The sequence below is a fragment of the Alexandromys fortis genome, unplaced genomic scaffold (assembly GCF_014885135.2).
Source record: "Alexandromys fortis isolate MF-2015 unplaced genomic scaffold, M_Fortis_MF-2015_v1.1 scaffold_50, whole genome shotgun sequence".
Taxonomy (NCBI): domain Eukaryota; kingdom Metazoa; phylum Chordata; class Mammalia; order Rodentia; family Cricetidae; genus Alexandromys; species Alexandromys fortis.
Genome location: NW_026067932.1, coordinates 7,194,980 through 7,217,409, shown reverse-complemented (window position 1 = coordinate 7,217,409; position 22,430 = coordinate 7,194,980). Strand labels below are relative to the sequence as shown.

The 22,430-nt window shown below is 43.9% G+C and overlaps 1 protein-coding gene across 8 annotated transcripts in view; it reads right to left on the bottom strand.

The window, feature by feature from the left end:
• The window catches only part of Ano4 (anoctamin 4), a 320,118-nt gene that overhangs the window by 95,571 nt on the left and 202,117 nt on the right, over positions 1-22,430 (bottom strand). For 7 of the 8 annotated variants that reach the window (XM_050145810.1, XM_050145812.1, XM_050145816.1 and 4 more), the window contains 2 exons: positions 3,917-4,017; positions 672-716 (listed from right to left, as the gene is read on the bottom strand). In XM_050145810.1, coding sequence (XP_050001767.1) covers positions 672-716; positions 3,917-4,017 — 146 coding nt within the window. The remainder of the gene's footprint in view (positions 1-671; positions 717-3,916; positions 4,018-22,430) is intronic. The other variant, XM_050145811.1, reaches the window with a different exon arrangement.

The following is a 22,430-nucleotide window of genomic DNA, read 5'->3' as shown; positions in this document are numbered from 1 at the left end:
AAGAGCAATTAAGGTTTTGAAGTTAGAGGCACCAATGGTCACAAAATGAAGCCAAGTGAAGGATATCACTGATGTTTCCCCCTTTCCCTTGGCTTCTGATAGAACAACAAGGAAAACAAGCTTCGGAAGGATACGAACTGCAGTAAGAACTGCGTTCATTCCACGTTTTTTTTTTTTTCCTATGCTGAGTGCCATAAGAGCTCTCCTGTACCATCTTAATATTGTACCAACCAGACATCACAAATACCAAGGACTCTCCCGTGATGCAGGAGTAGCCACCAGCTTCTTCGACGGGGCGGTGGGGGGGGGGGGAAGTGGGGTCTGCTTGCACTTCCAGCTCTCAAATTACAAACAGCAGAGGGAGAAATGTATGTGGAAGCCAACAACGTCCAGGCTAAAATTTCTCTGATTGGCTGGGATTGGGGGCAATCGATTTTACAGGTCAGGCTAACCGGAAAAAACAACCTCAACACACCTGCAGGTGCTGGTGAGCATGCTCCCAGGTGTGCGGGTGAAGGGGCGGACCCTGCGGAGGACATTTGCAAGGTTTTTCTAGGCTAATGTGAGAAACATGACTACCATCTCCCATCTTCCTGGGCTTGTTGCTCCTTGTCATTGCTAGCATGCAGTAGTCAGCAGCCAACACCACGGGGACAGAGCGTGCTACTAACCTGCTCATGAACTTGTACCGGCGGGGCAGGTAATAGATTTTTCTCCTGGAAGAACAGCAAAAATGAAGCCAGTCGAGAAGAAAACCCATCGTCAGTTACAGTTTGAACTAGCAAGGAAGGAAAGGAGATTGGAGACAGAAGCCTGTAAGAGGTGAAGAAGAAAAAACTAGAGAGAGATTAACAGGGGGAAGTGTAGTCGGGACACAGGGCATGCACTTGGAGCCGTGACACCCTATGGAACGCTTTCCATCACTGCTTCTTCCTCTCATTATTATAATTGTCCCAGGGCTGCATCTGGCCCACAGCACACGCACAGTAGTGTGATGCATTGGGGAGATTAGTGTCTCGCACTGGTTCAGGGGAGGTCTACTCTCATCCTGGGAAATTCAGAGGACTAGGGGCAACATACATAATTTAACAGACATGATATTATATTAGGGCGATATTTACATAAAAATTTATGTTTTCCCAGCACTTTTATCATAATCTTGATAGAAGTACAAAAGCATGTATTTCACATCTACTGCAAGATCGTAGCATCAGTAGCCTGCTATAAATACCCACGTGGACATAACCACCTGACTGCCAACAGGTTTACTAAACAGGCACAAACACAAAACCCTAGAAAACAAAAGAACCAAGAACAGGACACAACAGAGATATGCTATGTTGCTTCACTTTAGTTAATTTGTTTAAAGATTTAAATGAGACCTCTGGGTGTAATTCGAGGAGAGAGCATGCTCACTGGACAGCTCCTCAAACCCAATTTCTTCCCATAGTTCTGGTGTCTGCCAAGGGACCAGTTATGAGATTGAGGCAGTTCATGTGTATTCTGCATGGACATGGGCTACACTGCTTTACATGTCAAATAAGAGCTGCCACATTTGGCCAACAGTTGTAGCAAATACAAAGTCTGGGCCAGGCAGAAAGAGCGGATAGGTAAAACATTTTCTTTTTAGGATATCATATTCTGCATGATTCTGTATATGATTTTGATGACATATTTATAAGCCTGTAGATGAGTGGGTCACATGCTTTAGACTTTAGTTAAAAATATGCTGCTATTGACCCATCAATGGCTATACACACCCACGCTAACATGAGATGTTGGTAAGAAAACTGTAGAAGGTGGGTGGGTATGTGGAACACTCTGTGCCATAGGTCCAATTTTCTTTTAAACCTAAAAATGCTCAAAAAAACCAGCCTATTATTTTTAAACTATAAATTTATGGACACAGAGGTAGTTAAGAAGCCAGTTTATTAGAGATTTCCCACAAAAGGCTATTCTTACATTTATTTTTAATAATTGCAGTGTTAAGCAGGAAACTAAGCCTGAGACTTAGAATCGCTGTCGTCTACTGAAAGGAATAAACCATGTCAGATTCTCCGGAGAACGTGAGCTCAGCTAAACTGACATCTGGACACGTTTGGTACAGTGGGATAATTCCACCTTTGGAAACACATGAGCCTCAGGTGAGAGCCACACGTCAAACCGAGGACAGTACGTGCTCATGAGGGCTTGCATCCATCAGGTTCTAAGAGGCGATGCTAGGCCCAGGTAAAATCAAATCAACATCAGTGAGGCCAATTACTGCCACGTATAACAGAATTTTCTCTTCCAACTGTCTCCCTGCAGGAATTTCCACCTCCGAGAGTAGATTACCGCTCAAGTTCACTTTTAGCTGTCTGCTTTCACCATCGTCTTCGTGCTGTGTAAGGAAACTACGCATGCACGTGAGATGGACAAGCAGTCCATTTCTCTCCCGTGAGGTCAGCTCCTTCAGATGGGAAATCCTCCCAAGTACTAAGAAGTTTGGCTTTGTAGGCTACCACTCAGGTTTCTGTCTCCTTGGGTTCTTCATTAGAGAGGTGCGTTCTTGCTAGAGGGGTTGTAAGTTTTAGCCCAGGGAAGGGATATTAGTGTTTATCTAAATGTAGTTTAGAGTGCTTTCTTTCCCTTTTGTTCTTAAATATAATATTGTACTGGTTCATAGTGCTTGGTTATTATGCCATCAAGTCACAGGATTTAATTATTTTAGCATCGCATCTCTTAGCACAATTGTTTTTCTATCCTTCTTACTATGCATCTGCATGTGCGTGTGTGTATGTGTCTGCACCTGTGCATGTGTGTGTGTGTGTGTGTGTGCCCTTGACTTCTCAGATTTCCTTCAACATTTTAAATGCAGAAATAAATCATAAGTCCAGAACTGATCTTAGCTATTTGGAGAATTTCGCCTCCAGGAAAGCAGATGCTGGGAACCCCAGCCTTAGGCCATAAAGACCAATTAACAAAGAAAATGTTCTGAGACATATTATAAGCTTATGATTGGAAATTGGCCTTCTGTAAATCTGTAAACCTGTAAATCTCTCTCTCTCTCTCTCTCTCTCTCTCTCTCCCTCCCTCCCTCCCTTCCTCTTCAGAGTTTAGCAGACTGATGGTTTTCATAATTTTAACAGCCCACTAAGAGGCATTTTGTAGACCTGATGCCATCTTGCTAAATTCTTGTCCTCTATCTTGGTCTTCCTGGCAAGAAGAAAACCCCAAATCCTTAACACAAGTCACTTTTGAGCTGTCCTCAGCACTAAATCCCTTTGCCTTTTAGCAGATTCTATTGGTGATCCCCTACCTTGCACCCCAATTCACCCCCCCACATCTTTGCACCTGGAATCTCGGGTTTACTGTCTAATTTTGCTTTTAATCCAACAAATGAAGATCACATAATGAATTAAGAGCAGACACCATGAGACAAAGGCGAATTTATCCTTTTAAATAGCCTAGCAATCCATACGAAGTATCTTTATTCACCTTTGAACAATTATCAATTATTTGTACTTATATAGAATTTCTGACTTCTTCATTTTAAAAACATGTTATTTTTAAAGATCACATTTTATGAAATTTCTTAAACTTATTTCTTGGAACAACTGATTGTTCTTTCCTGGAAGGTACTGCTCAGCAAGGACCATGGTATCTGGTGTCTAGCTTTTCAAAGCAGCAATACACAGGAATTCTAGAAACGACACTCTCAAAATGCAAATGCTACTTGGAAATGCCACTTGATAACAGGAAGAAGTCACTGTGGGCACGAAGATTTATTTGCATTTTCTGAACATCAGGAAAATTTCCCGCCGTAATGGCTTCTCCAACCTGTACTATGATTTTATTTGTTCCAAGAAACAGCATCATTAGGTTCACAGCGGAGCAGCAGAGAGAGGGCGAGCGGTGGGGAAACAGTCCCACCTACCTGAAAGGCATCCTGACGTTCATCTGCTCCGCGTATCTTCCCAGGACTTCCCAGGGGGCATGCAGTTTCACAAAGATGACATCACTGTTTACTAGAGAGGACTGAAACAGAAAAAGAAGATAGATTGGAAAGTATATCCAAGCCTCCCCCGGTTTAGACGCAGCTGGAACTCGGAATGTACAAACTTGGAGTTTATAATTTGGGACATTCTTTGGCAATAAACCAGCGACTTAAAGTGTGCATATATTCATTTAGCCAATATGTCCCTGTTTCAAGCACTAGAGATCCGGCTGTGAAGAAAAGAAGAAAATGTTTACATTCTCCATAAATATTTAAAGGGACAGGTGCCAAAACCGGCTAAAAGAGAGGGATAAATTCAGACAGAGGTGAGCACCATCAAGACGGGATGCCGGGAAAGCGTTGTGTGGAGAAGGCACACGTTACTTCAGATCAGAGGTCACCTGAGCTGAGACCTGAAGGAGACACAGGGATAGGCAGGGAAGAGAGCGTGGGACGCGTGCCAAGGTCGCGGGCTGAGAAATGAGTGGCTAAGGTGTGTGATGTGGAAGAGTGACGTTACAGGTTGCAAGAGCGCGCAGAAGAGCCTCATAAGCTGTTGGATCCCACTCTCAGAACATCGGGAAGCCATCTTGATTTTAGTGCTCGGAGACCGCTGTGGCATCTTGGTGGAGAAAAAATTTTAAGGGAGAGATTTATTGAAAGGAGAGACGGAGGATTCAGGAGGTGGTTCTGTGGATAACGCTCTTACCATAGAAGCATGAGGACTGGGGTCCATGCCCACAGAACCCATATAAAAGGCAGGTTGGCATGACCCTGCGGTAATCCCAGCACTGTGGAGGCAGGGGTGAGTCTGTGAGGTCTGTAGGTCTAGGCTCAGCAAGAGACCCTGCCTGAGCAGATGAAATAGAAAGGTGTCAAAGACGATACCTGGCGGCAATCGTTAGTTTCTGCACATGCCCACACCCGTGAACCCACACATATGCAGACAGCCAAACACACACATACGTTACACACTCATACCCCTCCTCAAAAGAGTAAAGACAAGAAGAAATACTCCCAGTCGACAAGATGGAAACAAAAGTTGGTGAAGGAGTACGGAGATGGAGGTACCAATAAGATAAGAGATCAGAAGCTGGGCTGATGCCAGGCAGCCTTTTCCAAGGCCTGCATTGTGTCTTTGGGGGCTTTTAAACCGACAAGTTACTTGGATAGGGAAGTCAACTAGACCTTCACACCTAGATAGGCGCCCTACAGATTTTGTTCTTTGCCTATGGTTAAGAAGGACGTGAATGACCAACTAACTACAAACTCTTTCTTTGGGCTTTGCTCCCAGAGGGAGAGGAGAGTAATAGGAAGAAGTAGAGGAAATACAGTAAGTCAAAAAGTCTAAAGATGTAAGGTGGTCACTTTCTGTGCATGCTGTATGCCATTTACACTGTTTTTTCTTAATAATTCAAGAATGTTAATGTTACCAGGTCCTCCTACCTCTCTCTGGTAACAGTTAAGTTCCTAATACTCTATCCAGGCCCTGACCACTGTGCCCAAATTCCCTCCATCTGCCCAACTCCTGGTGCTGATAAGTAAGAGCTCATTGAATCCTGAATTCCTTTCCTACCCTTTCACAGTTTCCTTAACTCTTGATGCTAACTGGTTCACAGACCACCAGTCCCTGGTTCCTACTCAACTAACGCAAAATGTGCATATTCCAGGGAGAAAGAAGAAACAGCTGCTTGGGCGTCCAAGACATGTCAACTCCAAAAATGAGTAGCAGACCCCAATGAGAATGACCTAAAGGAAACTCCAGACAGAATTCAAAAGAATAATAGTAACTGCATTCAAATAACCAACACAAGACAAAATCAAAGGCATGGGATGAAATGAAGTCAACACAAGATATAAGAACAAAATTCAATCAAGAGAAGAGACTTACTGAAAAAAAGCGAAAATGAAATGATGCCTGAAATGAAAAACCTCAAAAACCCAAATAAAACCCTCAGCAGGAAGAAAGCCCCACCAACAGAATGGTTCTTGTGGGAGACAGAGCATCAGGACTGTAAGACAAGGCAGAGGCAGTAAAGGTCAGTGACAAATTGATGAAAATCCACAGGCAAATGTTGGGAGAGCTACGGGAAACCAGGAAAAGCTGTAACCTCTGCATTATGGGCATAGACCCCACAAAATAATGCCTGATTACCCAACAGAAACATTCTAAGCCAGACAACCCTGGAGAGAAGGATTTCATGCCCCAAAAGATCACAACTGTCAACTCAGGTATTATACCCAGCAAATCCATCTATTAAAATTGAAGGAGAGATAAAAACAGATTAAAGGAATTCATGACTACTAAGCCAGAATACTGGAATACTTCAATCCAAGGAAAAAGATAAACACATCAAAGAGGTCATAGGGAATAAATAAGTGCCAGGACAGTTAATCAAAAGAGATCTAGGAGAACACCACAGAATCAAAAAAGTGACAGGAATTAGACATATCTTTCAGTAATAATTCTGAATTATCAGTGGTCTCTATTTCCCAAATAAAAACACAGACTAAAAAAAAATTTATAGACTCAGTGACCTATATTTATGGCTAGAAACCAATTATGAGTGAGTACATCCCATGATCCTCTTTTTGGGTCTGGGTTACCTCACTCAGGATAGTGTTTTCTATTTCCATCCATTTGCATGCAAAATTCGAGAAGTCATTGTTTTTTACCTCTAAGTAGTACTCTAATATGTATATATTCCATACTTTCTTCATCAGAAGTTCCAACGAGGAGCAGAAGGAGGGAGAACATGAGCATGGAAGTCAGGACCACGAGAGGTGCACCCATCCACTGAGACAGTGGGGCTGATCTATTGGGAGCTCACCAAGGCCAGCTGGACTGTGACTGAAAAAGCATGGGATAAAACAGGACTCTCTGAACATGGCGACAATGAGGGCTGATGAGAAGCCAAGGACAATGGCATGGGGTTTTGTTCCTACTTCATGTTCTGGCTTTGTGGGAGCCTAGCCCGTTTGGATGTTCACCTTCCTAGACCTGGATGGAGGGGAGAAGACCCTGGACTTTCCACAGGGCAGGGAACCCTGACTGCTCTTCGGACTGGAGAGGAATGGGGAGAGAAATGGGGGGAGGGGAGAGGGGCGGGAGGAGGGGGAGGGAAATGGGAGGCTAGGAGGAGGCAGGAATTTTTTTTCAATAAAAAAAATAAAAACAACAACAACAACAACAACAAAACAAAACAAAAAAACCCCACAGACTAGTAGATTGGATCAGGAGACTGGATCAATCTTTTTCCCACCTCCAAGATACACGCCCTCACCATCAACAACAGACAAGGGTGAAGGAGTGGGAAAAGGCACCCCAAGCAAACGGAACTAGGAAACAAACAGGCCTATCAAGCCTCACATCTGACAAAAACAGACATCAAACCAAAAATAGTGGGAGACACTGAAGAAAAACTTACAGATGAGGACTGAAAAAAAGATTCCAGTAGCCTAGAAAATAAGACAATAACCAACGACTAGGATTCCACGAATCTCAAAACCTCAGTACAGCACAGGAAACTGTGAACTGAATGACTAGGTAGTCCAAGGAAAAGGGAAACCATCTTTTTCTTCTATTTATGACAAAATACACTAGTGTCTAGAATACACAAAGAGCCCCCAAAGCTAAACATTAAGGAAACAACCCAATTGAAAATGGTGTAAGGAACTGAATGGAAAATTCTTTTAAGAAGTGTTCTTCATCCTTAGCCATCAGGAGAGTGCAAATCAAAGCTACATATTTTAAGATTCTACCTCACCGAGTTAAAATGCTCATTGTCAGGAATATAATAACAAATTCAGCTATGAATTTGACAATCAGGGAAGTCTTATACACGGCCAGTGGGACTATAAACTTTGGAAATCAGATGCAAGGTTTCTAAAAAACAAAGTCTAGAAATAGAACTGCCATAGGACCCACTTAGGAAACCCTAACCCTAACCCCTAACCTATTCCACTTCAGGGCAGAGACCCAACAGCCTTTATATGTTACCATGGAGACACCTGCACATCCATGGTCCTTACTGCTCTATGTATAATAGTCAGGGAACAGATCAACCAAGATATCCACCAACATAAAAATGGATAAGAAAATTGACATATATACTAACAGAGGATTATTCATCTTTAAAGAAAAATAAAATTTATAGGTAAATGGATAGAACTTGGACAAATATATGCTGTGCAAGGTAACTCCAGTCCAGAAGGGAAAATTCCATATGTGGATCCCAGTTTCAAACTCTGTGTGTGTGTGTGTGTGTGTGTGTGTGTGTGTGTGTGTGTGTGTGTGTAGTTTGGAGAATAAGAAGAAGGCAGGAAAGCAGAAAGGAAACGTTCATGGAGGGGCATGTTAAGAGGGGAGGAAAGGAGGTTATAGAGGAAAGGAAAAGAGTGTGGGTTGCTGAGGGCAGGGCTGCCTAAGCAAGGGAGGGGAGGGGACTATGGGGCAGCAGGCGATCAAGGGAGCAAGGTGGAGACCTAACCCAAATGAAGGGAGCATAAAAATATGGAATTCTACTATCCTGTAACCCAATTTAAAAAGAATTAAGTATGGGGAGGGAATACTGATGTTAGTAGATTAAGAAGGGACAATGTAAGGAGGGATAATGGAAGGTAATGAGTAGCTTAATCAAAAGCAAGGACATATGAAAAAGCCTATCGAAACCCACTAGTTAACAAGCTAATTTCAAAATACACCTTAAAGGAAAGTGTTTGAACAGAATTGACCTACATGGGTGGACTATGTCACTTCCAGAAGGTTTGGGTTATTAAGTGAAAGTCATAGTACAAGGCATGGGGATGCCTCCCTAGTAGATACTGGCCAGGGAGGCCCCAGAGGTCTCCAAAACAATACTGTTATTCCCATTGCCCGTGGTTACCCACCATGAAGACACAGGAAGACCCTATACTGAAAACAACACACTCTTCAGCTACAGGAGACAGAAACACCAATTTCAAACTGGTCAGAAGACGTTCTCCCTAGCGTAAATGTTCATAGTACTAAAAGGGGCTATTCAGGCTGCAGGGAGAGAAAATACAAAGACCTGAAGTGTGGAGGGGCACACTGGGTAGGATACAGGGGAACTAGAAGGGGAATGGTATGTGACTATGATCATATTTCATATGCATATGAAATTCTTGAAAGTAAAGAAAACTTTAAAAGAATATCAACTTGATTTTTTGGGCAGTTGATAAAAACAGAAGCTCAGCTGTATGCTCTCTCACTCCAAGGAATTACATTTTTATTCTTACGTGGATGCTTTGCCTCTCTGTATGTCTGTGTAGCATGTGTGCGTGGTGCCTGAAGAGCCCAGGAAAGGGATAGGATCTCCTGGAATTAGGATTATAGACGGTTGGACACCATGTGAATGACAGCGTTCTCAGGACCGTCTCAGTGCAATGCTGAAATCCCCAAGAGATAAGGGCCAGCACCCGAAGATTAATTTGCTTTGCTCGCTGAAATTCCAGCGTGGTAAGCCCACGATGTTTTTCCAGGAAACCATAACTTGTGTTTACTTATTTTCCTTGATATTTAAATAACTTATTCACAGTGCTTGATACTGACAAAGCACTCTCTCATCTTATCCCCACTCAGGAGAGCAGCCTTTCTGGCTGGTTTAGGAGAGAGAGAGGCAGATCAGCTGATTCATGACCAAGCATGTCTGTCCCAGGTGCAGCTGATCCCGTGCCCACAGCTCTAGGTGCCTTTGTGAACTTTATCTAGTGGCTTCTTAAGGTGCACGTTCTCTGAATTGACCTTCGATCAGCTTATGTAGGATAATCTTGAAAGAACATCCTACTTTAGAAGTCAAAGCAACAGGGCACAAGTACACTCATGAGAGCTGTAAAGGAAACTACTACCCATGAGCCAGCATTGGACTGGGAGCTGTCACATTCATTTTGATTCTCTTGAGAAAAATGTTGACCAATTCCCACGAATAACGATATAATAATGTTTGTGGGTCCTGTGTGCTTTTGTGTGTGTGTCTAAGTGTATCCCTTTCACATGACCATGGGGAAAATTTGGTGTATGTGGCTTATTACTTGTGTTCAACTCGTTAAGCCATAACTCATAAGGCTGACCTATGCAGAACACTTCCTGAGCTCCATCCTTGACGAATAGATGTGTAACAGATGACTGGTAATTACCAGCTCGTACATCACCCTTTTCTCCACCGCTGAATGATTACGCTGCCATTTCAAACAGATCTTGCCTTGTTATTAAGTGTCCCCTGCCACAAAAATCCAAGCACGCAAGTGTCAGAGTGAACAGAAGTGGCAATGGGCTATGACATTAAAATACTGCAATCAACATTCCTTAGGGTAGAGCCTGGGTGAGAAGAAAAATGATGGGTTGGCGGCCTTTGGAAACATACGCTTAGGCAAAGAACTGGGGAAACTATCGCGTAACTAGGAACTACCTGTAAGAGAAATAGATAAAATACTCATTTCTTTCCTTCATTTAACAGGAATATATTTAATATCTTCTAAGTACTAGATTCCTGGAATAAAAAAGTATGCAAGCCACAGTCCTAGCCTTGGGATGTAAGAATTTAATAAATAAATGTTAAATAGAGAAATAGGAGGAGAAAGTAAATAAATGTAGCCATATACCGTAATCTAACACAAGTGATCTGTCTCATGAAGAAGTGTATGTGTGTGCGCGCGCATGTGTGTATGTGTACCCACATATCATTACTTTTTATGACTCCTGACATTATTTAAAAAGAAAAAAATTAAGGTGATCGAAGGTACAGAAGTAAGGACTGTGGGTACATGGGTAGACTGTGGACTCCGACAGTCTGGGAATGCACATCTAAAGACGCCCATGAGAAGATGTGCTACAGAGCATTCAAAACGTGTCTGGAGCTTCTGGGAGAAGCCTGGACCAGAGACACAAAGTAAGTACAGTCAGGATAAGATGGGATTTGGAGCTTAAGTTTAGAGCTGCCTGAGAGGCTGCACTTCAGAAGCTACATGGGAATGTAGATTCTGAGGTTGGACAGCAGATATCCAAACTCTCCCTGCCAGTGATCCACACTACCTCTTCACAGATGTATGATCCACGATACCTCTGCCAGCTCTGTGATCTACAGTACCTCCTGCCAGCTTGTGTTCCTCCTAAGCTACTGAACTTCTCCGTGTCTCTGTTTTAACCGGTAAATGGGAACTAACAGAAACACATATCTGACTGAATTATATTAAGTGGTATTAATACAGGCGAGTTTCTGACAGAACATGTAGTCAATTATTAGCTGTCATTACCTCCATGACGTATCAAAAGAAGTTACAGCCTGGGAGGGTGGTCAAAAAGAAAGCTAGTATCTGTGAAAGCTCTGGGAATCTTTGACTACAAAGCTTCACCAGAAACAAACAAACAAACATGAAAACAAAAACCAAATCCTTGAGAGCTAAGCCCACAACCTGTTACCTGTCCCTTCAAGGCCTCATGGTTTCCTGCAGGTTCAAGTTTGACATCCACTCATTCAGTATACTGAGAAACAGTCAGTAGCTACTTCATGCTCGTGACTCTGACATGACCCAGGAGACAGAATGTTCAGTAGAAAGCAAGAGACAGGGACACAGACATCATTTCTCATAGTGGGTGTACTCTTAGGGAGTGGGTGAGGACATGGATAGCAATGATGGGGAGGAAATGCTGTTTGAGACAGAATGGTGTGGATAGGCCATTGGATGCTTTTAAACAGGGTTCTAAAGGAAGCGCAGAAGAAGTTTGTTTTATTATCCGGGGAAAAGGCATTCCCAGTAATGAGGGAAGAAAGGTAAAGGGTAAAGGCCCTGGGAATAAACATGCCTGCTGTTTCAGTTTATTGAGCATGAAGGGGCAAACAGGCATGGCCATGTGCATCTACTCTGTGACCCCTTAGGGACACTACATGACACTCTTATGAGAACAAAGTAAAATCTTAAGATTCTGGAGCCAAATGGTGTGGGAAGTCCTTCTGTCTATGTGCTGCTTTTATTGGTTAATGAATAAAGAATCTGCCTTGGCCTGTGATAGGGTACAGTAGAGCTAGGCGGGGGGGGGGGGGGGGGGGACTAAACTGAATGCTGGGAGAAAGAAGGCAAAGTCGTGAGCCGCCATGGAGCTGCCAGATGGAACCTTGTCAGTAGGCCACGAGCCTAGTGGTAAAATATAAAATAATGAAAATGGGTTAATTCTAGATGTGAGAGCTAGCCAATAAAAGACTAGAGCTAATAGGTCAAGCAGTGATTTAGTTAATATAGCTTCTGAGTGATTATCTCAGGAGTCCGAGTGGCTGGGAAATGAACAAGCAGCCTCCTACTACGCCAAAGGTTGACATTCACTTCTTCCTGGTCCAGGCAAACTTCTTGGATGGAGAAAATCATGGTGAATCTAACTGGACATCAGTGGTAGAGGCAGGAGAAGCTGCCCAAGGACACTACGTGGTAGATGGGTTTTAGGGCTTTTAATGTGTTAAACCACCCCCATCTCCACAGCAACCTTATGAGACTACACTGCTGTCACCCCATCTTCACAGCAACCTTATGAGGCTGGCACTATTATCACCCCCATTAAGTTCACTCAAGGAACTAAGACACAAGAGAATAAGCATGCCAAACAAAGAGTACAGTCCAGGTTCTTACCAACACAGTGGGCTTCCAAGTCACTTGAGGACAGTTAGGGCCCTTATAGGTGTCCTTAATTATCTTTTCGTTCTCATTACTCTTTTATAGAATGGTTAGCTGTATTTTAAAAATGCTGACTATAGCACGTATTAATAGGTCTAAATATCTTGTGATTGACATGAAGCCACTAGTTAGAGCCAACTTCCAGGCTCGTTCTGTTACTTACTCCCTGTGCATTTCTGGATACATTAATTAACTTTTGCATGCACACCCTGCAGGGCTCCTCTTTGCCTAATGCGATTGGACAAAAGGAAGTCCAACAAAGGACTATTTCCTTCTTTCTCCCCCCATAGTTACTACATGCTTGGCTGGTATGTGGACACTAATACCTGACAGGTGCTAGAGTTTCTCTACCTCCCTGTAAGCTGCTCTGGGAAACTGATGGAAGACTATACATTCCTGGAAGGCTAAAGATGCGAGGGAAATCACTAAGCCATTTCAGTTCCTCCCAGGGGGCTGCTATCTAACAGCTGTGTGCCACTGGGCAAATGACTTGCTCTTTTCTGAGTGCCAGTTTTCTCTCGAAAATGAGGGTGTATGTCTCTAAGGAGACTGTTTCTGTGTCTGTTCTTATTGATTCTCTTAGAGGCATATCAGAGTTTGGGTGTAGTTTGAAGAGGCTTTTTGGTTGAATGTGAACTGGCTGGTGCAATTCCTTTCCAGTGTGTATGCACATGTACAAACACATTTACACAGAGAGGGGGGGGAGAAGAAGAAGAAGAAGAAGAAGAAGAAGAAGAAGAAGAAGAGGAAGAGGAAGAGGAAGAGGAAGAGGAAGAGGAAGAGGAAGAGGAAGAAGAAATATAAACACATTTAATGTGGGTGAAAATTTATAAATTCTAAAGGACCAAAACACTCACTCCCTGAAAACAACACTAGTGCCTGTCATAGGAAATAGACTTTCATAGACTGTTGAATGTCAATTCCCCAAGGACTCTATTTAGCTCTAGTCTCATTTTCCTGGTTCTCACTGGATGATCTCCCTTCTTCCCAATGGCATTCAGTGTTATCTGGTATCTCCAAGTTGGGTATCTTTGGACCAGAGTCGTCCAAGTTCCAGATCACCTTAGCCAAGGCTTACCTAATGTCTGCTCTTGGTTGTCTTGCTGGTATGTCTGACTCAAGATACTTAACTCCACCCACGTCTCTGAAGAGACCATTCTTCTCCCTGATATCACAGTGACCCAATCAGTGGTTCGAGTTCAGCCATCCTCGTTTACCCATTAATAATTCACAACAACTTCCCACAGGGCAGAGAACCCTGATTGCTCTTTGGGCTGACGAGGGATGGGGACTTGATTGGGGGAGGGGGAGGGGAAGGGGAGGCAGAGGTGGGGAAGAGACAGAAATCTTTAATAAATTAAAAAAAATAATTCACAACATAGCCATTTAACCACCAAGTCTTGCTGGCTTTCTCTTTTCACTCCCATGAGTCTATCTACTTCTCTTTGCAGATGCTGCCACCATCCTCCCCATCAATCTGCTTTTGTCTTAAATACTGCAGCAGCCTTATAGGCGAGTTCTCTCATTCCATCCTTGCCTAAACTGTCACTGGCATCAGAGATGTTTTTCAGAGTGCACTGCGCCCTCCTGCCCCTGCCTCCTTCATCAAATCCTGCAGGTGTAGAACCCAGAAACTGTTGAGCTGCCTGTAGGCTACACAGTGTGTTCCCGGTTCCTAGACCCATATGGAGTGGTTTTTGAGTCATTTCTGCTCCTGTAAGTAACCTCTCATTCATACTCCTGTATATAATCCCATAAAATTCATTGTTTCACCGAGTTGGACTTGGATGATTAAAAAACGAAAATGCATTGTGGTCATGGTTTCCTGGGTCTCTCTGAAAAATCAGTAATGTGGCCAATTCCTGTTCTGGCCACTTCTTATCTTGTAACACTTTCTTATGTTTCTTGGCCCAGCCAGAGTGAATTTCTTTCCTCCTATTTCCAAATTGCCAAGCTTCTAACACTCTTATGTAGAATTCCTGATAAATTCCTTGTTTTTAGGTCTGAAGTGGTGAGGAGGCAGATGTCTAAGACAGCTGAACCCGAACAATGGCAGCCAGCTTCTAGAGTGTGAATGGGTACTGTGAGCAGAAGGAGCGCCACTCCTGTAGCTAGACACCCATCTCTGGACCACGGGCTCGTTCCAAATCACACTGCACTAGTCAGATAAATCCTCACAACAGAGTCCAGACTTTAAGAAAGAGCCCCCTACAGGCCTTGAAACAATGTGCTTCCATGTTGTGAGGGGACCTGGGAGGACAAGAGATTGTGAGCAGCCTCTGAGAGCTGAGAAAAGTGCCTCACTGACAGCCTCCAGGAAAATGAAGCATTATTCCAACAACTAAAAGGAACTAAATGACCACATAAGAGGATCCTGAACTCCAGAAAGGAATGCAGTTTAACTGACATCCTTAGGATATCATTATAGGGGTCCTGATGGGGGATGTACCTGAGCTGTACCCAGAAGCCTGGCCTTCGCAAACTATGGGAGTATAAACAATGGCTGTCTCAAGACTCTAGGGCTGAGATAATCTCTTCTATAATGATATAAAGCCAATATACACTTTGGGAAATTAATGCTATAATGAGATGCTTCACTGTTATGTCAATGATACTATAGTGAACAGCTTTGCCTAAGCGATATTGCCAGTACCTAGAATGTTTTTAAGCAACTGCTTATTGAGAACAATTGTTAAATTAATTTATGAACAGTTTGGGATCTAGATGCCTGGTAGTTTTTCCACATTATTGATAATCTTATTAAAACATTATTATTAGGAACATACTATCTTTGTTTATACCTCCTCAAAGGTTCCAATGTGGTTAAATTTATGGGAAATTAAGATACACCCTCCTCCAGGTGACAACCAGGAGATTTCCAGTGCTGAGGAGCTATATATAATGCTTTAGCTTTTTCATCAAAGGTTCTCTGTGCTGCAGTTAGGTGAATAGGCTACAATATGGTAGTTGCATCAACCCCGATGACCCTCCACATCCAAGTAGAAAACAGAGCACAGGGTATTGGAGACAACCAATGTGTGACTGGCAGAGTTATGCCATAGTAGCAAATGCCCCTGGCTATCACTGACTAGAAGTGGTAGAATTGTCAACCAGGTAGCATTCACCACAAACTTGAATGACAGCTAATCCATATTGAGTTTTGGTGCTTATGAAAAGCACACTCCTAATTTTGAAAATAGTGCATGTGCACACACACATATTTGGGGAAAACTATATCAGGATGTTTATGTTTTATGTTATCACAAATAATCAGTCTACTGATAAGCATTCACAGGTAGGGTCCATTCAATAACTCATGTGCTATTATGTTCTCAGCAAATGGGAATGATGAACAGCTATTGACCAAGGTTTCTGTCCCACCCGGACCTGCAGTTGTTCAGTCCCAAAGAAATACACAGAGGTCTACATTAATTATAAACTGGTTGGCCTATTAGCTCGGGCTTCTTATTAACTCTTGCATCTTAAAGTAATTCATAATTCTTGTCTGTGTTAGCCACATGGCTTGGTACCTTTTATCAATGAGGCATTCTCATCTTGTTTTCTCTGCATCTGGGTGACTACTACAGACTGAAACTTTCCTCTTCCCAGAATTCTCCTGTTCTTTTCACCCTACTTATACTTCCTGACTGGTCAACCCACCTATACTCCCTGCCTGTCTACTGGCCAATCAGCATTTTATTAAACCAATACAAGTGACAAATCTTTACAGGGTACAAGATCACTGTCCCACAGCAAACAGCTGTGAAACAAACCAGACTCAGAAAGGAAAGGAAAACAGGCATCTGCCACTACTAAAGAAACAGTTTAAATATGGAAGTAGTTTCTAAGGAGGTGGGAGTGGTCAACTCTCTTGTGCTCTACCTCTTGCTTGGATATTGTCCTAAACCACAGGATTCTGCATACAAGAAGGGTACAGCTATGAGGCTCCCTGAGCGTTCTTGGTGCAAAGGCCAGGGTCAAGATTTAACGTTAAAGCAGCTGATATATTTTTTGCAGCAATATCTTAGCATCGGATACAGGCAAAGAAGGTGCCATTTCATCAAATGACATCAAGGCTTTCCCAGGAGGATAAGCCAAAGCAACAAAGCAGCCTGAGAGTTCAGGGGCTTACATGCGAGGAGGCTCAATGATGACCGATGGAATAGCAGCTAAGGAAACAGGGAAACAAAGTAATGCTTGCAAACGGTTCAGAATCATCAGCCAATAGGCGCGATCTCATATCCAGTTTACCTCCTAATGACCCTTGGAATATTTAAGCTCACACAAAGCAGGTTCCAGCTCCAAGTACCAGCACCCAGTGTTCCCGAGTTTAGGTGTAACTCTTGGTTTCCTAATCATGATTGATCGCTTTGTTTCATGGAAGCTGGAAGGAAGCAAAAAGCAAACCACAAACTGGCATCCAGCGCTGACCTGATCGCTTCGCTTCACTTTGCACACCAAATACAGCACCGTGTGACAGAGAGAATCAAGACTGGGAGCTTTTCATTCAAATGGAGTTTGCACAGTGAACTTGGAGTACGAGAAACCTTTAGGGCAATCAGGGAGAAGAGGAAAGACTCAGCAGTTTATACCCTTTTAGAACTATAGTGCTGTCCACAAGTCACTGAGTGAGGAAGTAGATTTCCGAAGACCCAAGGGCACTGATTAGAGTCCAGGAAACTACATCTAGGCAGCCTCGAATGCACGCTGCAGTGATTTACTGCTGTACAACCCAAAATAATATCCTAGCTGGACCCAGGAGCCTTCAGATGGAGGAGGAGGGGCCCCCAGGGGCAACAAAATGCGTTTCCGAAACACTAATGGGCACAAGGTCTCACCACGTGTAATTTTCTTTCCTACCAGCTGACCTGCTAAGGTCAGGGAAATCATAGGCAGCATGGTTTCTTTCTTTCATCTGCTGCAGTCCTGGCCTCCTAGGAAGCTCTTTTTAATTTCAACACGTCGGGGGGGGGGGGGGAATGAGACTGGAAAAGGGAACTGAGAAGCAAAGGACTCCCCTGGACAGTAAACATCATAGTCCCTGAAGACCCTTCGAGGTCAGGATTCCTGCATGGTGGCTTAGTCAAACTCTTAGCCTGAAAGAAAGCTGTTGAGATGGCTTTCTATTTAAATTGTAGTAGTGTAGCGGGATTCATGTGTAAAGAATTGAGGGGACAACGCCCTACATGGGAACACTCGGGAAATGAGCGTCAGAAAACTCCTATCTGGCTAGCCCTGCCGCTGAGACTTGGAAGAAAAACTCTAACTGACCTGCACTGTATTCACAGGGAAATACTGAGTGAGCATAAATGATGTGATAGTCAAGAATGAAGGGACCACACGGGGATTGTGGGAAACCTGTGTGGTCTTCCTGACACTAGGAAGAGAGATGCAGCCCTGAGCCAGGAGGACTAAATCTCCAGCCAATCGTGCAAAGCCTAGCTAGCGTGTTTCCTCTCTGGAACGCCAACCCAAGGTGGTTGGTGTCTGTTCTTTTTTAATGAAATTTTTAAAAAATGGTGGCCATTTTTTTAGCTTCTGGAAGCCGTATAATTCCCTTGGCATTTTCAGAAAACACAAACAAACCGTGACATGATGCTTTGTTTCTCTGTTGTAGTTAAAGCTCTGTGAACAAACTGGGCAGGCTTCACTTTCCAGCAATAGTCTCCACTGCCATCCCGCTCACCTGGAACCTCCCTGGGTTCCACCAAGAGGTGGATGGAGTCTCTCCTTTTCCCTTTCAAGTCTGCCTCAACCAAGACAGCCAAAGGGACTACCCTGGCAATAGGCTGCCGAAATGACCGTCAACCTTGGGATTTAGCCACCATGTGACTCCTGTAAGCAGCACGGATGGAAAGAAAATATGTGCAGCCCCAGCCGAGAGCTCAGATGACATCAGTGTCTGGGCAGGGGCCACCGTAGGACCTAATGGGACTGATCCCAGCGGTGTCCAGCGAAGCCCAGAGAAACCACCCCTGCTCATCCCTGCTCAACTGCGGATCTGAGAGCAAAACAAAAGCCTGCTGTCTTGACCCACAAATCCGGGAGTTGTTTTATGCAACAAGAGATAACTGGGGCATTTATTCACTTCTGAGCCTCCAGTGCCTGGCAGAGGGTCTGGAATGCAACAGCTTTGAAGCATGCATTTCTAAGGACGGACAGCTCTAACGCTGTAGGAGGCAAAAGGGGGACGGAACTTTCAGTTTGTCTGCCTGTCTCCTTCTCCCCCGGGAGTGGCAAATTCCAGATGTTTCCCTATTCAGACTTCTGACTGCTGCTGGCTCCCAAGTTGAAGGTTTGTGCTGAGGGACTTCAGCTATGCTCTGAACAGAGACAATGAACTAGTGTTGGCATCAGAACAAGGGTGTGGACATCAGGCAGCCCTCTGTGTGCAACTTACCCAGTGCATCCAGGCAGAGACCCAGAAAGAGTTGGCCCCTGAATCATCTCAAAGGGAGATGCTAGAATTCGTATGTCACAATGTGAACATTTGGGTTTTACAGAGATGGCTCTGGTTCAGCCTTAGGAAGGGACATGTTTCCTCAGTCAATTCTGTTAGGAGGAGGGCTTATATGGCTTCTCTATGCTGTTTGCTGCCATCTTGGCATGCCTCCTACCACCCCCAGCTGAGCCCTCTTGACTTTGCTGAGGAGAAGCTGGGGATCTATCTCTAAGAATCTCTTTATCTGTGGGGTTCTTGGTTCGAGTCAGAGTCTACAGTGAAGATACTCAGGGGGGACTGGGACGCTGGAAAGGGAGTGCTATCTTTCTCCGCCCAGTGGGATTCAGTTGTACAGGCAAACGTGGGTCTCAGAGCAGTTCCGACAGGTGTTTGACACTTGTCTGCACTGTACCAGACACTCGGGTCTGAAGCGCTGTTAGACTCCCCGTTGCTGTTTCAGGCTGAAGGAGCTGGATATGGCCTCCCTGACTTGGATCAGGGACACAGTTTCTACACTAAATGCTTCCTTATTGGAAGACAAAATTTCCCAAATAATTTTAACCGTAAGAGGCACCAGGGGAGAACTTCAGAAAGGAAACTTGGGGCCCTTGGACAAGTAGGAGTGAAGGGGTAATTTACATATTGGAAATTAAGCTGCCTTACAGCCAAGGGCAGGGTAGGGAGGGACGGCACCCGGGTGGGGTCTGTCCAGAGGTTCCAACGCTGCTCACGACTTAAGTTGTCTCTTGCTTTGTGCCCTGAAAGACTTCTCCCAGTCTCCCAGATGCTGGCCAAATCCAGTTAGCTTCTCAGTCTAAACCCACCGTCCCCATTCAGCTCCACTGATTCTCCCCACATTCATGTGTCAGGGAAACAATAACAGGATGCTCTCACTAGCCGCCTCCGAATGGGCATTTCCGGCCTCTCTGCATGTAGCTCCCCGTTATCATAAAGCCTCTCCTTGAACTCCCAAATGAATTGCCAGTTCCTCACATCTGTGTATGTTTCTCTGTTGGGAGCAGTGAGACCCCAGATCCTGAATTTCTTGTAAACAACTTGTTTTCCCCTGATCTGAGTGCCTACAGCTGCTCTGAGCACAAGACCTTCAGGAGTTCCTGATGGCAGGAGAGTGGTTTCTGGTGGGTTTGGCTGGGGTGTGGCTATCTCTATATAATCTGCCCCTGAACACAATAAAGGAAACATTCTTGGGGCTTTGGTATCAGTGATTGAAGGTCTGTGTGTCGGTCTGTCTCTGCGTCTGTCTGTATTCTCAACCTCCCGCCCCTTGCCCGAAGCTTGTGAACTGGGGTCTAGCGCACAGAGCGCAGACACGGGGGGAGGGGGGAGGACACACGGTGCATGGCATTTCTCGATAGCTTCACCGCACCTGATATGCTGACTTGTTTCATATTACACTATCCTCACTAATAGTGGATATCTGAGAGGTGTCTGGTGAATGAAGAAGTGAATGAATGATTCCTTCCAAAATCACAGCCAGCAGATGCCCTTGACTGCCCTTGAGTTAAGCCTTGACCCAGCCCCAGGTCACCACATTGGCAATTAAGATTTACTAGGCTTTGCTAATAAAGTTCCTCTTTCAGTTTTCTACTTTTGTCAGAATGATGAGCAGAACCACGGACTGACAGCTCTCCAGACTGCTGCTTCGAAGCTTCTCAATCTCCCTGTTCATTCATAAATAATTGGTGTTAATTCATATGGACACTTTTTTTTTTACAGTTTTTGGCAGTTTAACCTAGAAGTAATGAAAGAAAAAGAGGAACCAGATGATTCCATGAAAGAAAGACTTCAGTTCCTCCTGGATGCAGCAATATGATGCTCCCAATACACAATAACAACGATGCCAAACGGGCTTTATCCCCCAGAAGTCCAGGATAGAGCTCCAAGGGGATTGTGTGGATTCTGTTTCTTCTTGTGGGAAGTAACAATGGTTCATCATACAGTTTTGGAGCCTCTGCTGTGACTTGGAAAATAGATATTATTTTCCATTTAGTTGGGCTTTTTTTTTGGTGTGTTGAAAGAATACAAATGAGTCATGTGAAATTATGGATTGACTTTAGGTCATCTTTTGAGAAAATCAGTTCAAGGTAACTTTGTTCTGGTCGTCTTGACCTGGCAAAGGAAATGTTTTGATTAGACTCTTTCTTCCTAAATAAACACAAGCAGCTAAGGTCCTTAGAGCTTTCCATTGGACTCAGAAATTAAACTGGAAATCAGAGCTAGAGGAGGAGAGGAAGAAAAAGCATGGCCCCCACTACCATTTTCCTGAAATAGCCTGAAGCAGTTTGGGCAGTGACGTGGACAGCCGCAAGTGGACTGGTCCTGGTAGAGAGCTGCCACTTGACACGTGTCTCTTATTTTCTGAGACCCGGCATCTACTACTTTCCCTAGACACAGGTTAGGGACCCTCTTCCCAAGAAATGATGGGGATAAAGATGAATGCCTAAAAATCCAGCCAATCGGATGAGCAGTGAGTGAAGCCACTCCCCTCTTACTAATGACATCATTGCCTGGGATTGGGTGCTTAATTTGTGCCAGACTCTCCTAGTAAGAACAGGAAGTAGTACTCAGAAGTCACTTGAGTTTCATGGAATTATATGCCAGCTAAAAAATGAAGAAATTGAGACATAAGTTAAAAATCTTACTTGATTATTTACTTAGGAAGTGGTACAGAGGCAAGCGGATCTAAATCTCAGTTACCTGGCTTGAGAGGCCATTCCTAACTTACTTATTCATTGCCCCAAAGAAATGGGCTCTTTTCTTCTGTTTAAAACAGTTGGCCTCTTGTATCATAGAATGGTTTCACCCACTTTTAATTCCTTTCAATACTACATAGACACAACAACAAGCCGCAAAATAGTGGATCAGGTATTTAACTTGGTGATTCTTAGCCAAGCCCAACCCTTCCTGGCCCTGTCAGTTCTTGCTGGGACAAATAATCCTCAGAGACCTAGAATAGGTGTTACTAGCACAGCGTAGGAGAGAGCACAGTTGCTGCTAATCACTTACAATGTGTAAGACCCATGACAAAGAATTATGTAGCCCCAAATGTTTCTAACACCCAGAAACCCTAGGGTCAAAATGACTAGTGTTACTTCAACACAGTCATAGAATTTAGCTAGTTACTCTGTTGGAGAGATGGCTCAGTGGCTTAGAGTATGTGTTGTTCTTAAAGAGGACCAGGGCTCAATACCTAGCACCTATATGGTGATTCATAACCAACTGTAATTCCAGTTCCAGGGGTTCAGATGCCCTCTTCTGACCTCTGATAGCATCAGGTAAAAATTTGGTGGCATACATCCATGCACACAA